Source organism: Rattus rattus, chromosome 8 (genome assembly GCF_011064425.1).
Source record: "Rattus rattus isolate New Zealand chromosome 8, Rrattus_CSIRO_v1, whole genome shotgun sequence".
Classification (NCBI taxonomy): Eukaryota; Metazoa; Chordata; class Mammalia; order Rodentia; family Muridae; genus Rattus; species Rattus rattus.
In genome coordinates this window covers 49,087,871-49,104,220 of record NC_046161.1, presented here as the reverse complement: position 1 = coordinate 49,104,220, position 16,350 = coordinate 49,087,871, and the positions used below count along the sequence as shown (strand labels likewise).

The 16,350-nt window shown below is 47.6% G+C and overlaps 1 protein-coding gene across 1 annotated transcript; it reads left to right on the top strand.

The window, feature by feature from the left end:
* Positions 1–1,646: 1,646 nt before the first annotated feature.
* Positions 1,647–16,327, top strand: Chrna3 (cholinergic receptor nicotinic alpha 3 subunit). The gene is made up of 6 exons (XM_032909932.1): positions 1,647–1,834; positions 3,768–3,907; positions 4,013–4,057; positions 6,001–6,110; positions 11,359–12,370; positions 14,596–16,327. The coding sequence occupies exons 1-6, from the start codon at positions 1,771–1,773 to the stop codon at positions 14,722–14,724; spliced, it is 1,500 nt and encodes a 499-aa protein (XP_032765823.1). The 5' UTR covers positions 1,647–1,770; the 3' UTR covers positions 14,725–16,327.
* The last annotated feature ends 23 nt before the right edge of the window (positions 16,328–16,350 follow it).

Genomic DNA, 16,350 nt, shown 5'->3' with positions numbered 1-16,350 from the left:
TCATGTATGTGCACCATGTATATGCTGGTACCCCCGGAGGCCAGAAAAGGACACTGGAGCCCCTGGAACTGGAGTTACAGACTTGAGTCACCATGTATGTGGTGGGAATCAAACCTGAGTCCTCCAGAAGAGCAGCCAGTGCTCTTGACTGCTGAGTCTCCAGCCCCTGAAGGAGAATATTTTAAAGTGTTTTGTTTTTAGAATTAATCTACAATAAAGCTGACTTCTTTAAATTTTAACATTTGTATACATTTGTATAACCATCATTGACACCAGGACAAAGATGTGTCACTCAAACTCTGTGCTACCCTGTATAGCCCCAGCCCCTGCACTCTTAGCCCTGGCCACCCTTACCTTGTCTTTACTGCTGTAGTTCAGTATCCTCGAGCCTGCTGCTTAGATGGAATCCTTCAGGGGGTAACTGTTAGATACTGGCTTCTTTCTGCTGGGTCTTTAAAAACAACTTCATTGGGCCAGCAAGATGACTCAGACGCTCAAGCCTGGAGACCCAAATCTCATCCCTGGAATCCTTATAAAGGCACAAGGAAAGGATTGACTACACAAAGTTGTCCTCAGACTTCCATGTGTGCGCATGCCCACACACACACTTCATGCTCTCACACGCATGTGTGCACACACACTAAACAAAAATCTTCTCAAAATCAATGTTTTTATTGAAGTGTAAGATTCACTCGTTTTACACTAGGCAATTCCATAAATTTTAGATGTTCATTGTCATGATCCAGCTTAGTACTACATCACCCTACAAGGTCCTCAATAAGAAGCCTTCAAGTGTCAAGCCATCCCTGGTGGGTGGCCAGAGAGGTCAAGGGACCCCAGGACACCTACCCTGTCACTGTCTATTCCTGGGACACACAGGCTTGCAGCCAGCAATGAGACAAAGGGAAATAAATCTATAATGGTCACAAAGGGAAATCTGTAATGGTCAGTACGGAAAGCCAGATACTCTAGTTATTCCAACTTTGCTTATAAAAGCATGTATTTACTACGCTGGGGATCAAAGCCTGGGTCTTAGGTATGCAAGGCAAGCACTCTATTGCTGAGCTATACATCCGTGTTTGTCTGTTTTCTCAAGGAGCAGCTCCAGCAGAGTCTAAATAAAGTAGAGGAAATAATATAAAACCTCCCAGATGTCATCACCCTGTGTCCACCATGATAAACTCATCCCAATATTGTTTCCATCCCAAGCCATCTAGTCCCTCTTAACCGTATGCTCTATGTATGTGTATATGTATGTATGTATGTACGTACGTTTGTACATGGTACACACGCACACAGTATCATGCTGAAAATAGTTACTTTACTTTAAGAGCATCAACTTCCACGGTCCTCTTTTGAGTTGCACTAAAGCTGACACGTGCCATGGTCCCCCTACCCCTCCTCCGAGCTGCACCCGCCAGAGATTTGACCCTTTTTTTTCCTGCCATGGTGACAATGCCTGATACTGTCTGGTCTAGAGCTTAGAGGTTTCCAGACTCCAAGGCGGCTCTGGGCGAGGCATCGACGCAGGAGACCGTGGTCCGACGCCCCTCCCACGACGGGCGAAGCTCCCGCCTCGGCCTCTCCGCCTCCCCGCCCTGCGGCTGCTTGCAGCGCTTGGCTGCCTGGGGTTCGTGCACTCGGGCGCGCAGGTGCGCGGGAGCTCGGCGGCGCGAAGCCGGGAGGAACTCCGCGGTCCCAGCACTTGCGTAGCTGTGCTTCGGTGGTCAGCACCAGAGTGGCTCCCGCCCTGTCTATCGGGTCTTAGACATGGGTGTTGTGCTGCTCCCGCCGCCGCTGTCCATGCCGATGCTGGTGCTGATGCTGCTGCCAGGTACGAGCGGGGAGCGGTCCGGTCGGGAGCCCTGGGTGGCTGCGGGCGGTGACCATCGGGCGGCGGGTGGGTCGCCTGTGCGAAGCTGCAGCCCAGGGCTTGGTTTTCCGCATGGCTTTGGCCACCAGCCCCTTAGAAGTCAAGGCACCCTCTCGCCTTGGATCTCAGCGTGATCCCACAGTTCTGCCTGTGCACGCGCATCCCAGTCCCCACCACGCTGAGTCCCTTGGTCACTCCTTTGTTCCCAAAGCCGCCAGTTAGCTAAGGCTCGAGGCTAACCCAGAACGGAGTCTCCGGTTCTGCTCGGTAGATAGAGGTTCGGGTCCCCCGGTCCCGAACGCCGCCCTGCAGTCCCACTTCTAGCATCTGCCTCCTGACCACCGCTTGGTTTTATGGACAGTGAAAAAAAACTTGTGACCAAAGAAGACTAAATATTGTTCTAAAGCCACCGAGTCATTTTGGAGCTGGGGCTGGACTAAGCCTCTAGTTCTGGTCATCGGGTCTCTGCCCACAATGATCGCCGTTGCCTAGAGAACTTTGACGTGATCACTCCTCCCAGAACTTCGAGGAGGCTCTAGGGGAGCCTATGAAGAGGAAGCCCTTCTAGAGACTCAGGGTGGCTGCTGGGTGAATCAGAAAAGCAGCTATGATGACCACTGAAGGCTGTCAGAGCTCAAGGGGCAGGTGTGTGTGTGTGTGTGTGTGTGTGTGTGTGTGTGTGTGTGTGTGTGTGGGACATTGTGGGTCCTGTCTAAATCTAAATCATGGCCAGAAGAAAATAAGTCATCCACATACACACACACACACACACACACACACACACACACACACACACAAAGACTGTCCCCAGAGTGACCCCAGTACTGTACGCAGACAGCTTGAGCCAAGATGTCTTGCTTAGTTGGGGTGGGCTTGTGAACAAAGGATGCCCAGGAACCAGAGGTAAGGACTGGGATGAGGATGGACGACAGCACTGCGAGGAACCTGGTAGGCACCGTGCTCCTACGATACTGATAACAAACCCCTGCAGAATCTGGAGAGGACGAAGGGGCTGCAGTTTCTGACACAGTGGGAAACAAGGCTCCTGGCCTGGGAGAACCCTGAGTGGCTCCACCCCAGGGTTGGGTCAGTCATCTTTCCACTTGGGCAGCTGGAGTACCACAACCTTCCTTGAAGTAGCAATAAAGCTTTGAGCCGGTAGTAGTTCTTTGATCTTTTAGAAATCAAGGTTGGGTGGTTTGTTATGTAAAGGTTAGAGTTTTATTAAGAAAAACAAAAACAAAAAAACAAAAACAAAACAAACACCCAGTGTCTGGTTCTCCTAGGAAAGGCCACCCAGCCTGATAATCTGAGTTATATTCCCAAGATCCATGTTATAAAAGTAGAGAACTGAGTTACCCTCCAACCCCTTGCAAACATGCCACAGCACACACCCTCCTCCCTTAATGTAATGAAAAAAATTAAAGAAGAAAACAGGGGAGTCTTTACTCAGATTCAAGAGAGAAGGAGGAAGCTAAGAAAATGGCAGTAACACACACAGACGTGTAGATGTCTGAGGAGAATTCCACCAAGCTTCTTGAGCACTTGCCACAGGCCAGTTACTGAAGCACTTCATTCCCACCTTCGAGGTGCATTCATGCCTACTCTTTATTTTGATATTAAGAAACGGAGGTTCAGAGAGTTTAAGCTACTGGCCTAAGTTCACACAGCACCCCTGGGTTTGCCAGGATTTCCCCTAGAGGTACCCAACTTCAGAACTCAGGCTTCTAGACCACCGAATGAGCATGACCCCGGTTTCCCAGCCTTTAAAGATACATTACTGGCCTGGAAGCCTGCATTTGCAAAATACCCTGGCAGACAGGAGTCTGTGGGCAGGCTGCCCTCTCTGGGAGAGGTACATTTCCTCAGGGACTGACAAGGACACCTCCTTCAGTGGCCAGTGCCTCGGAAGCTGAGCACCGCCTGTTCCAGTACCTGTTCGAAGATTACAACGAGATCATCCGGCCAGTGGCTAATGTGTCCCATCCAGTCATCATCCAGTTTGAGGTGTCCATGTCTCAGCTGGTGAAAGTGGTAAGTGCTGGGGCCACAAGATGTGCCCATGGGGTTCTAGGGAAGTCTGTCTGCAATGCGCTTTATTTTGGTCAGTCATCTGTCAACTTCAATCTCACTTTCTAGGATGAAGTAAACCAGATCATGGAAACCAACCTGTGGCTGAAGCAAGTAAGTACCCAGGCTCTGTGTACTGCTGCCCCCTAGTGGTAATTGCCTTATTTGTGCTGGGGAAAAGGGAGTTGGACGCTATTCCTAGATCCAGGACAGGGTCACCTCATGGCTCTTGAGGACTGACTCCTCTCTCACGTCACAGACAAGTTACAGCCTGGAGAGAGAATTCTCTCCATGGCCCCGCTACAAAACTGAACAAGCTGGCCACGAGCTGATGAGGTGACTCAAGCCTTTGATCCCTGCACTCAGAAGGCAGAGGGAGATGGATTTTTATGAGTTCAAAGCCAGACTGATATATATATAGCAAGTTCCAGGATAGCTATGTAGAGGAACCTTAATCTCAAAAAACCAAACCAACCAAACAAACAAACAAACAAAGACAATTTGATCTACAAAATGAGTTCCAGGCCAGCCAGGATCACACAGTGAGGCCCTGTCTCAACCTTCCCCTACCCCCCTCCCCACACACACTGTAACCCCAACCCCGGATTCTACTAGCACTTGCCATAACAGCCTTACTTTCTCTTGTGAAGCCAGAGGTGGATTCTGTTGCATTATGGGTAGGCAGGGAGTACAACACTGGTGTTCTTCAGAAGGAGGGAATGCGCTTGGTTCCCACATGTCCTCCCCAGGGAGGCTTTGGCCAGATCTTTTGGGAGACATCATGACTCTGCAGCCTAATGATGGCTGGCCCATCTGCCAGCTCAGCCAGCCTAGCACTCAGCTCCTGCGAGCCTTTGTTTGAAGAGGGAGACAAGCGTAGTGTCCCATCTACATGTTCCCTCTGTGGCCACAGCCCCCACCCCGACCCCCTGCTTCCTTCTGTGGTCTACACTCAACACCTTTAGGGTCTTGTGGGATCATGGCTTCATTCTGAGGGGAAAAGACTCTTTTTAGTTAGAAAGCATTACTGCTTTTTGAGATGGGGGAGGGTGTCTCATGTGTTTCATGCCAGCCTCAGGCTCACTGTGTGGCTGAAGACCTTGAGCTCCTGGTCCTCAGCCTTCATCTCCCTAGGGCGGATTATAGGTGTACAGTCCCATGCCTGGTTTCTGTGCTGGTGGAGACTGAGTCTGTTACATGAGCAAGCTACCGATTGAGCCACATCTCTAGCCCCATGTATTCGATGTCATGTGTGTGTGTGTGTGTGTGTGTGTGTGTGTGTGTGTGTGTGTGTGTGTGTGTGTGTGTGTGTGTGTGTGCATGTGTCTAGGCAATCGTGTGAGGGTGTGCATGCATGTGTGTGAGGTCAGACGTTGATGGGGGATGTCTTCCATGATCAGTCATTGCATCACTGGTTGAAGCAAGGTGTCTCACTGACACTAGAGCTCGGCTAGGGAGCCAGCTTACCTCGGGGGTCCTATTTCTGCCTCCTCTCAGAATTATGAAATGGGAAGGTTGTGTGGGTGCTGGGGAGCCTCACACTTATGCAACAAATCCTTTGTTGATCGGCCAACCCCTCCTTTCCTATTTGAGACAGGGTCTCATAGCTCATGGCCCAGGACTCCCTATATACCTTAAGCTGGCCTTGAACTCACAACCCTCTTGCCACTACACCTGGCTGGAGAGTGATTTCAAAGCATCAAAAAAAAATAGGAGCTTAATGTATAAGCTGAGTAGAAACCCAGAAGGCTGACACCTGGGCTAATGTGATTGGAGAAGGTAATGATTAACGACTCCCATTTGGTTGAGAAGGATTAGGCTCCCCAGTCTTGAAGGATGACTTCTAGAGCAAGGGCAACCTGCAGACTCAGTCAATGCTGTCTGCCCTGCTGCCCCCATGTTGTTCCCTTGGGCCAACACTTTCTGCAGCATGGAAATGGCTCCATGACCCAAGGCAGGGGTGGCCTATCACCATGGTGGCCATGATGAAATGTCTGTCAGGAGAAGGAAAATCTGGCTGGCCCTTCCACTGTCTTCTCCCTCCCTCCCATGGCCAGATCTGGAATGACTACAAGCTGAAATGGAAACCCTCTGACTACCAAGGGGTGGAGTTCATGCGTGTTCCTGCAGAGAAGATCTGGAAACCAGACATCGTGCTGTACAACAAGTAAGGAGCTGGCTGTCCCATACTCTGGGTCTGGCAGACCAGACTCTGGGTCCTCTAGGCACTCATTATCTTACAGTCTTGGGTGTGTTTTGTTTGGGTTTTTGCCTTTCTGAGAGGGACCTGCTTACTTATTCACCCCGAAGGCACCAGACATCAGTTATGTGATGGACACCATAGGTGCAGTGAGCCACAGAGAGGTAGGAGGCTGAGTGGCTCCTAAGAGATCAATGTGTGGCTGGAAGAAGGGAAAGGTCACCAGAGAAAGCTGCTGGAAAGAAATGGCATTGACATGGGCCTTGAAGGTCACATGGGATTTGGAAGAAGGGACCTATGGCAAGGAAGGTCCAGGGAGGCAGGAGAGTATGCCATGGATAGCTGAAGTGGCCTCATTAACTGCACTATTGGGTAGAAGGCCGGAGCAGCCCCAGTGAATGGTGGGGGATCTGGGATGGCAGGGGAGGGGCTGGACGTGGCACCGGATACTAGCTCTGCAGGCAGGGATGGGAGGACATGGCTGTCTCACCCTCTTTGAGAGGGAATACTTGTGGGAGAAAGGCAGGGCTGGGCAAGACTCACAGGTTGTCCCTGGAGACCAGAATAGTCACTGAGGAACTGCTAAACACATATTTTCCCAGGATTAAAACATTTTCTATTTTCTTCTTTGTTTTTTACTGTCTTCTCTAAAGAGAGAGAGAGAGAAAGTGAGAGAGAGAGAGAGAGAGAGTGTCTGTCTGTCTGTCTGTCATGTGTGTGTCTGTCTGTGTGTCCATGTGTGTGTGTGTGTGTTTCTGTGTGTGTCCGTGTGTGTGTGTCTGTGTCTGTCCTGTCTCTGTATGTGTGTGTGTGTGTGTATGTGTGTGTGTGTGTGTGAGTGTGTGTGTGTGTGTGTGCCTGTATGTGTCTGTGTGTCTTCTTTGTTAGGGGCTTGTTCTTTAGCACGGCTACCCAAAGAATTTTTATCAGCCTTTGTTCATCCCATTTCCTGCCATAGGCAACTTTTTCTGAGTAATTCCTAAAGGGAGTTTTGTGAGTTGTGGGTTGTTGCGAGTTCTGAGATCTCTACAAAGCTGCCCCAGCCTTGACTGACTTCACTGCACCCCTCTGTGTATTCTCACTATAATGATTTCTTTACATTTATTTATTTGTGTTGGGGGTGCAGGGTCCCAGTGCTGGGATTATAAGTTAGCATCATCAAAGCTTCTCTGTATGGTCCTTGTCTTCATTTCCTCTGTTTCTGACCCTAGAACTCACTCTTAGGACCTTGAGACCCCATTTTATCCTCCCTAGGTTACCCCCATTCAGCAGCTAATCCTACCTGGCCCCTGGGTCTCATGATGCCCTGTCTCTCTGCCTTCCCATGCTGACATTCACGGGACACCAGAACCCTCACTTACCATGTGGATTGTGGGCTTGTCCTGCTATCATGCTGCCCCATTGTTCCACTTTCTGGAGCCTCTGCTGTTGTGATTTTTTCTATCCTTGCTCCATTTCCACACCTAATCTTCTTCTATATAGAAGGACCTTGGCTGATCCTTTCCACTCCCACTGCCTTTTCTCATCTTAACCAACTCAGAGTCCGGCAGTAAAGCAGCTCAGACCCTTCCTGCAGCTCTTGTTTCTTTTGTCTCTGTCGCCACCCAGAACTCCCTCTGTATGTGTGATGGGTAGGGATTTTCACTTAGGTTTTTGGCCCCTTATTTGGTTAACAAATTCAAAGGCACCGTGTGGCAATCACTGTGCCAGATTTTAGTCTCCCGCTGGGCCCTTGTGTTCTGTGACTCCTGGTGGCACACCGTTTTAAATCCCAACCTGCAGGCCTCTGGTGTGGGCAGATACAACCAGGGCCTTCCGTGGCTGTAACAAGTGAACTGGGCCCCCAGAGACCACAGGCATGAGCAGCTGGGCCGGGGCTGGCCTTTCTCTGGTGCTTGTCCATTGAGTACACACACATTTTGCTGATGTGGGGACTGGTGTTCTGAAATGTCCAGGCTCTGCCCACAGATGCTCTGTGGACCTTGAACAAATCAACCCTGATCTTTGACCTTCAGTCACATGACACAATTGGGCTAGAGCAGAGGCATCCTGGAAAGACCAGGTAGTAAGAAATAATTAATAATGATTATTATTATTATTATTATTTAAGAAAATTTAACATTTTTGAAAATTAGAATTTGAGTAGATGCAGTCTCTGTCATAGCTATTCCACTCTGCCATTGTAGTTTAAAGTAGCTACTCAATAAACAATGAATGTCAACAACTTTGTTCCAATAGAAACTTGTGGGAATAGTGCTTGAGAACATGGCAGTGGTTAAAGCACTTGCCACATAATCATGAGAACCAAAGTTTGGATTTCCCAGAACCCATGTAAGTGCCAGTTATGTGTGGCAGCCCTGGAAGGCAGAGACAGGGGCTCTCCAGGTCACCTTACCATCACAAGTGAACCTTATTGTTACTCTGGGTTTGATTAAGCAATTCCGGGTGAGCTCGGGGTTTGACTGAGAGATCCTGCCTCAATGAATAAGGCTGAAAGAACAATCAAGGATGATTCCTGACATTGCTCTCAGACCTCTACATGCACTGCATACATGGTCACCCCCACATATGTGCCCACATACACACAAACTTACATACACATGTTTCCACAACCCAAACACACACAAATGGAAAAAGAAAAAAAAAATGGTGGGACTATGGAGGGGACATGTCTTAGTTAGAGTTACTATGGCTGTGATGAATCGACATGACCAAAAGCAACTTGGGGAGGAAAGAATTTATTTCACTCACAGTTCCTTATCAAAAGCAGTGAGGACAGGAACTTATGCACGGCAGGAACCTAGAGCAGGAGCTGACACAGAAGCCAGAGGAGTGCTTCCTACTAGTTTGTTTCCCATGGTTTGCTCAGTCTGCTTCCTTATAGAACCCAGACCACCAGCCCAGGGGTGCTCACATCCACAGTGGACTGGGCCTTCCCCCAGAATCAGTAATTAAGAAAATACCCAATAGACTTTCCTCCAGTCCAATCTTATGAAGACATTTTCTCAGTGAGACTCCTTCCTCACTCATGAGTTTAGTTTGTGTCAAGTTGACCTAAAACTAGTCAACACAGGAAGACTTGTGGCCATAGTTTGCCAACTCCTAGACTGGGCCCTGGGCTTTGAAGGTAGGTTCCTTACTTTCCTGTCATTTGTTGAGCCTGGATACTTCAAGTAACCTTGTTAAGGAGGCCCATGTATTCTGTATGGTCTTTGAGGTTCTGTTTAGCCCTCATGGCTGTTGGAGTGTTGTACTGAGTCTAAGCAGAGACTACCTAGAGACTATATACAGCTCTGTCCTCTCCTACTGCTCTTTTCCTCCCGAGTCATCAGAGGTTAGAATGTGGAAAGCCATTGGGCTGGCAGTAGTAACCATTGCCTTTAATCCCAGTATCCAGGAGGCAGAGGCAGGAGGATCTCTTGAGTTTGAGGTGAGTCTGGTCTACAGAGCAAGTTTTAGAACTACAAAATGAATTCCAGAACAGCCAGCACTACACAAAGAAACCCTGTATAGAAGAAGAAGAAGGAGAAGGAGAAGAAGAAGAAGAAGAAGAAGAAGAAGAAGAAGAAGAAGAAGAAGAAGAAGAAGAAGAGGAGGAGGAGGAGGAGGGAGGAGGAGGAGGAGGAGGAGGAGGAGGAGGAGGAGGGGAGGGGGGGGAGGGGGAGGGGAGGAGGAGGGGGGGGGAGGGGAGGAGGAGGAAGAGGAAGAGGGGAGGGAAAGAAGAAATGAAGAAAAGAAAGGAAAGAAGGGATAAATGAAGAAATGAATAAAAGAAGGAAGAAGACAGTGGAAAGCTGGTAGAGAAGCCACAAACATGGGTAGGGGCTCAGGCATTGAGTTGTCTCATGTAACAGTGGGTCTATTCAATGGAATCAGTGTGGGTAGAAGGACAGAGAGCAGCAGGGGGAATGAACTGAACCTGAACACTGCTTTCCAACAGTAATATAAAGTCATTCCTAAATGTTTAGAATTTTGATGCTCAGATTTTCACATAACAACCAAAGGGGCATGAAAATCCTGAATGCCTCCCATGACAGCAAGCTAAGAGACCCACGGAGCTGACCGTAGATGTCGAGAGCCTTCAGTGAACCAGGCATTGGTGCTGCACACCTGTAATCCCAGCATTGAGGAGGCTAAGGTGGAAGGATATTGAGTTTGAGTCTAGTCTGAGCTACAGTAGCATGCCCTTATTGACTAAGGAAGAAGAAATCTTCAGTGGGAGGGACACTTGTGGGAACCAAGTGACTTTTCTGTCAGATGACTTCTCTTGGTCATCAAGATGGAATTCTGAATACAAGCCCAACAGGGAACTAAGATTATCATCAGTTCTACTGTTAAGAAGTCAGTTTATAAACATTAACAGGATGATTCTAAGAAAACTGCACCATCTATATAAAAAGAAAGTCAGGTGCTCATGGCCAAAAGATAGAGTAGAAACATGGCGGGTGAGTGGAGGCAGCTAGAGAAGATAGCAAAGGGACCTGCTGGCTGGGTTTGATTTGAAGGTGTTCAACAAAATCAGAAAACATAGTCTTATTGGAGAGCAGTGGTGGGAGGAAACGGGGGGGTAGTGGTAGAACTGAGGTCTGGTGGAGAAAAAGAGCTTCCTTGCTAGAGTGAGTTTCACAGCATAAGCACCTATGGCTGGCCCATGGAACCATTCCTAGATCTGCCATGGGGTTTCACACATGTATACAACACTTGGTGGAGACTGGCTATAGAAGTGTTAACAAAGTTCTGCCTACTAATATTTCCAACAGCTGCTGAGACACCCATCTCCAGACAACAATCATCTCATCATAAATTCGGGGCCCAGTGGGATCCATTTTGGGTACTTAGGAGTCTCTATAACATCAATCTGGAAATTAACACTCTGGATGTACTGGGATATGACCAGCATGGCAGTGTGTAATGGGGTGTCCAGGAGATGGGGAAAGTCTACTAGGAGAAGCTGGAGTGGGGGTAACAAGTGTGGCAAATCATGTGGCAGGAGAGGTGGAAGGTGGCCGAGCGTTGCTAGGCGAGGTCTGGCCTCAGTATCTCCACTGGAGAATGGGGCAGTTGGCATGATGGCCTCTCACAGCCCTTTGATCTCTCACATCCCCTTGTTGTATACATTGTCACTTGTTTATCATCCTGGTGGCAGCATGGGAAGCCAGGCTGGGTGGCTATAGAGTGATGACCGTGAGTTGTGTGACCCACTGTGTCTTCACAGCGCTGATGGGGATTTCCAGGTGGATGACAAGACCAAAGCTCTACTCAAGTACACAGGAGAAGTGACTTGGATCCCGCCGGCCATCTTTAAGAGCTCGTGCAAAATCGACGTGACCTACTTCCCATTCGACTACCAAAACTGCACCATGAAGTTCGGCTCCTGGTCCTACGACAAGGCAAAGATCGACCTGGTCCTCATCGGCTCCTCCATGAACCTCAAGGACTACTGGGAGAGTGGCGAGTGGGCTATCATTAAAGCCCCGGGCTACAAACATGAAATCAAGTACAACTGCTGTGAGGAGATCTACCAAGACATCACGTACTCGCTGTACATCCGTCGCCTGCCACTGTTCTACACCATCAACCTCATCATCCCCTGCCTGCTCATCTCCTTCCTCACTGTGCTTGTCTTCTACCTGCCCTCCGACTGTGGGGAGAAGGTGACACTCTGCATCTCTGTGCTCCTCTCCCTGACTGTCTTTCTCCTGGTGATCACCGAGACCATTCCTTCCACCTCACTGGTCATCCCCCTGATTGGGGAGTACCTCCTCTTCACTATGATTTTTGTCACCTTGTCCATTGTCATCACAGTCTTTGTGCTCAACGTGCACTACAGAACTCCAACCACACACACCATGCCCACTTGGGTCAAGGCCGTGTTCTTGAACCTGCTCCCCAGGGTCATGTTTATGACTAGGCCAACCAGTGGTGAGGGGGACACTCCTAAGACGAGGACCTTCTACGGCGCTGAGCTCTCAAACCTGAACTGCTTCAGCCGTGCAGACTCCAAAAGCTGCAAGGAAGGCTACCCCTGCCAAGATGGGACCTGTGGCTACTGCCACCACCGTAGGGTAAAAATCTCGAATTTCAGTGCCAACCTCACAAGAAGCTCCAGTTCTGAGTCTGTCGATGCTGTGTTGTCCCTCTCTGCCCTGTCACCAGAAATCAAAGAAGCCATCCAAAGTGTGAAGTACATTGCCGAAAACATGAAAGCACAGAATGTAGCCAAAGAGGTAAATAGCGGTTTTCATGATGGTGGCCTTGTGTGGTGATGCACAGGGCGGAGCTTAGAAAATTAGACTCAGGGGCTCGAGAGACTGCCCAGCGATTAAGAGGGCTTGGTGCTCTTGGGAAGCCACATCAGATGGCCCACAGTGCCCATAACTCTAGTTCTGGGGAATCCAACACCCTTCTTTGGCCTCCTCAGATAAAACACACACACACACACACACACACACACACACGCACACGGGTGGGGTGGGGAGATAGAGAGACAAAGAAGGAGGGAGGGAGGCAGGGAGGGAGGGAGGGAGGGAGAGAGATTGATTAGCCTCTTGAGTCAGAAACTGTCTTCAGACCAGTTACATGCCCTTGGATACATTAGTTACCTCACTTGTGGTCCAAGCTGGCCTTGAACTCACTATTATACTCTTGGCTCCCTCCGTAGTGGGATTCCAGGACTGTGTCATCGTATTTTGTCTCAGATTTATACAGGCATAAGGGCCATTTCTTAAATCAACATTGATATTAAAAGTACTGATCACCAATGAGTCTGCTGAAGCAACCTCTTAAGACTGCACTGTTTGTCCCCATTTTTCAGATGAGGACATTGAAACCGAGGTCGATGCAATCTGCTCAGACTAGAAAGGAGCAGAGCCGGATTAAGACTAAAGTTCGTCACCCTTTTCAACAGGCTGTCTCCTGGAGCCTTGGGGGTGCTACTTTTCCTATAGAGTGATGAGTAAGACTCAGGTTGTGGAACTGAAGTGCTTATGGACAAGTCTGAGGAATTCAAATAGAGTAACCTAAGTCAAACAGGGCATTATGATTCTAACTTTACCACAAGTGTGACTTCATGGTGTCACTGAAAGGACACAGTTACTCAAGCTTATAATGGTGAAACGAAAACCACATCTCCCAGGCCATTTCGTGTGCTTAATTGAATTATAAAATTACACACTGCTTCTTCATTATGTGATCATTGCTTCAAGATCAATTGACTCCTGGGCTCTCTCTCAACCCAATTGTGGTTTCTCTGCTTTCTGAATTGTCTGGGAGTTTAATTACCATAGATTCTCCTTCCTGTTTTAAGCCTAAATTGAAGCTCATTATATACAATTATTCTTTCTTCCATTTTTGGCCGTACTGTCAGCCATTGTGTCTGCTCTTCAGCCTGACTGGCCATACAACTGAGGTTGTCATTTGTTAGGTGGGCATTTTAAAGGGGAGTGGTGACAAGGAAAATGTCAGGCTTGCCCAGTGGGCTTATTTCATATTTGGAACAGATGTTACACGGAAATTAGAGTCTAAAACAAGTATTAGTACCAATGAACAAGCACTTTGAAACAGTGTCAAATGATTTTGGTTTAAAGTCACCATTCTAACAAAGGCTCCAGATCTTCCTAAGAGGTATATGAGCTTTAATAATTGGAATTCAGTGTAGAAAAATAGATTTTGTGCGTGTGCGCGCGTGCGCGCACACACACACACACACTTCTGAGTGGTGGTACATACTTGCAATCACCGATCTCAGGAGGCTGTGACCTGGTGATCAACAATTTGAGCCCCACCTAACCTGTGTAGACATGAAGACCAGACCTTACCTTGAAAGAAAAATGTATTCTCATTAGAAACAGAGCTAACATAGCACATATTTTCCATCTATTCCTCCACTACATGAAATTTGAGGTTGGTAGATATATTAGTACTTTTTTTTTTTTTAACTGCTGTGACCATATGCCTATAAGAAGCAACTGAAAGGAGGGTTTATTTGGACTTAACCACTCTAGGAGAAATGGTCCAGCATGCAGTCATGGTGGCAGGAGTGTGAGGCAGCTGGTCACACTGTGTCCACAGTCATGAAGCAGAGAGACGAGGGCCACCATTCAACTTACTCTTTCACTTGTATTCATCTAGGACCCTAGCACAGGGAAGGATGCCACCCACAGTTAGGGTAGGTCTTTCCTCCTTTATCAGTCTAATCTAGTCAGTCTCTCATGGTCACCTCCAGAGGCTAACCTAGTGAGATAATCTCTCCTGAGCATGCCCAGTGGTTTGTCTTCTAGGTGACTGTAGATCCTGTCAACCATCACCGTAAATTTCCTCAGATCATATCAATAAGAAAAAAGATTTCTTAAATATTAAGTAAAATGGCTTCTGTACCTTAACAAGATTTAATACTAAAAATTGACCCTTCTCCCCCATGTTCCATTTTCTTTTATTGCCTTTTGTTTTCCAGATTCAAGATGATTGGAAGTACGTTGCCATGGTGATTGATCGCATCTTTCTCTGGGTTTTCATCCTGGTGTGCATTTTAGGAACGGCGGGATTGTTTCTGCAACCCTTGATGGCCAGAGATGACACATAGACTGTGCACTGTTCACCGAGGCTCACCTGTGCTGGCGCAAGGGCACTTCCCCAATAGCACTATACTTTATCTGATCACTGGCTTGGAGTTTGCTATTTCAAGGGTTATTTTCAACTCATCTTGATTTTTCGTAAAAAAGAAACATGGGAGACAAATGTCTAGTTATTTATCATGGGTAAATGAACATTTCACTACCCCTGTGATTGAAACTTTAGGTAGAAAATTTTTCTGTTCATAAATATTAACTCCATTAGCTCAGGATCTCCATAGAACTCATTTGCTCAGCCCATAAACTTCTTGAAATCGTAGTGTATCCAGCAGCGCCTGTCACTTCCGTTCTTTACTATCTTTCCATGTCGGCATTTGTGTTGCTGCAAAACCCCACATATCATACCCTGAGAAATGACACCTGGTCTCACGCTCACTGTTAGTAAACTACTCTAGTCTGTTCAAGTTCCTAATTCAGAAAAAAAAATCCATAGAGCCCTACAAGACTTTAATCCCAGCAGTCAAGAAGTAGAGTCAGAGGCAGGTGGGATCTCTGAATTCCAGGCCAGCCTGGTCTAGACAGTGAGTTCCAGCCCGATCAGTACTGCATAGTGAGACCCCCATCTCAAAACAACAAAACCGCCACAAACTGGACAACTAAACTCAAAGTTATTTCTCACAGTTTAGGAGCTGGGAAGTCTAAAATCAAGGGGCCAGCAAGACTGTCTGGGGAGGAGTCTTCCTCATAAAACATACCTTCCAGTGTGTCTCCAAGTGGCTGAAAGGGCTAGACTCTCTGGAACCTTTTACAAAAGCACTAATTCCATTTGTTGTCAAGGCATGACCTCATGATCTAATAACGTCCCAAACAGAGTTGCATGGTAGGTTCACACATGAGCTGCAGGGAGCCATCCAGACTCTAGGATGAGCCGTCAGATCAGGGCTTCGCTACCTTAGCACTAGGGTTTGGGCTCCAGAGTCGGGCTGGGGATATGAGATGTGTGGACTTCAGCAGCTGATGGTTCCTGCCCACTAGGACGCCAATCACAAGCCCGCGTGTCTCGGCTGTCAGAGCACCCAGAGTGTAGGATGTTGTCAAAATTGATTATGCTCGAGAAGCTATTTGAACAAATTGAGTTTCCCATATTACATTTCCGAATCTGAACCACAGCCCCTAGAGACAGTCCACAGAGACCATTTGAGTATTCTTGCTAGTTTTTTTTTTCATGCAATAATACAACCTGACAATTGCAATTCACTGTGGCTTGTATTTCAGCAAGTCAAGAGGAAGAGGATTCTATGAAATTTGTTGGCTTACAAATATCTTAACAGTGATTGAGATATAAGAGACGAGGGATATATACAAACTAAGACAGCTAACAGCAATTTACATTGAACTAGATCCTATCAGTGTCCCTCATATCATAAGCACCTGAGATAATAAACTTTAAAAGAGGAAATGTGTATTTTAATATATTCTCAATTCTCATTGAGAATTTCATACATATTTTGATCATACTCATCCCCTCCTCCTACCTCTTCCCAGACCCACCCCCCCTTCTTGATTCATTCAACTTTGCGTCCTTTAAAAATAATATACATTTATCAAGACCAATTTGTGTTGCTCAAGCATTCTTG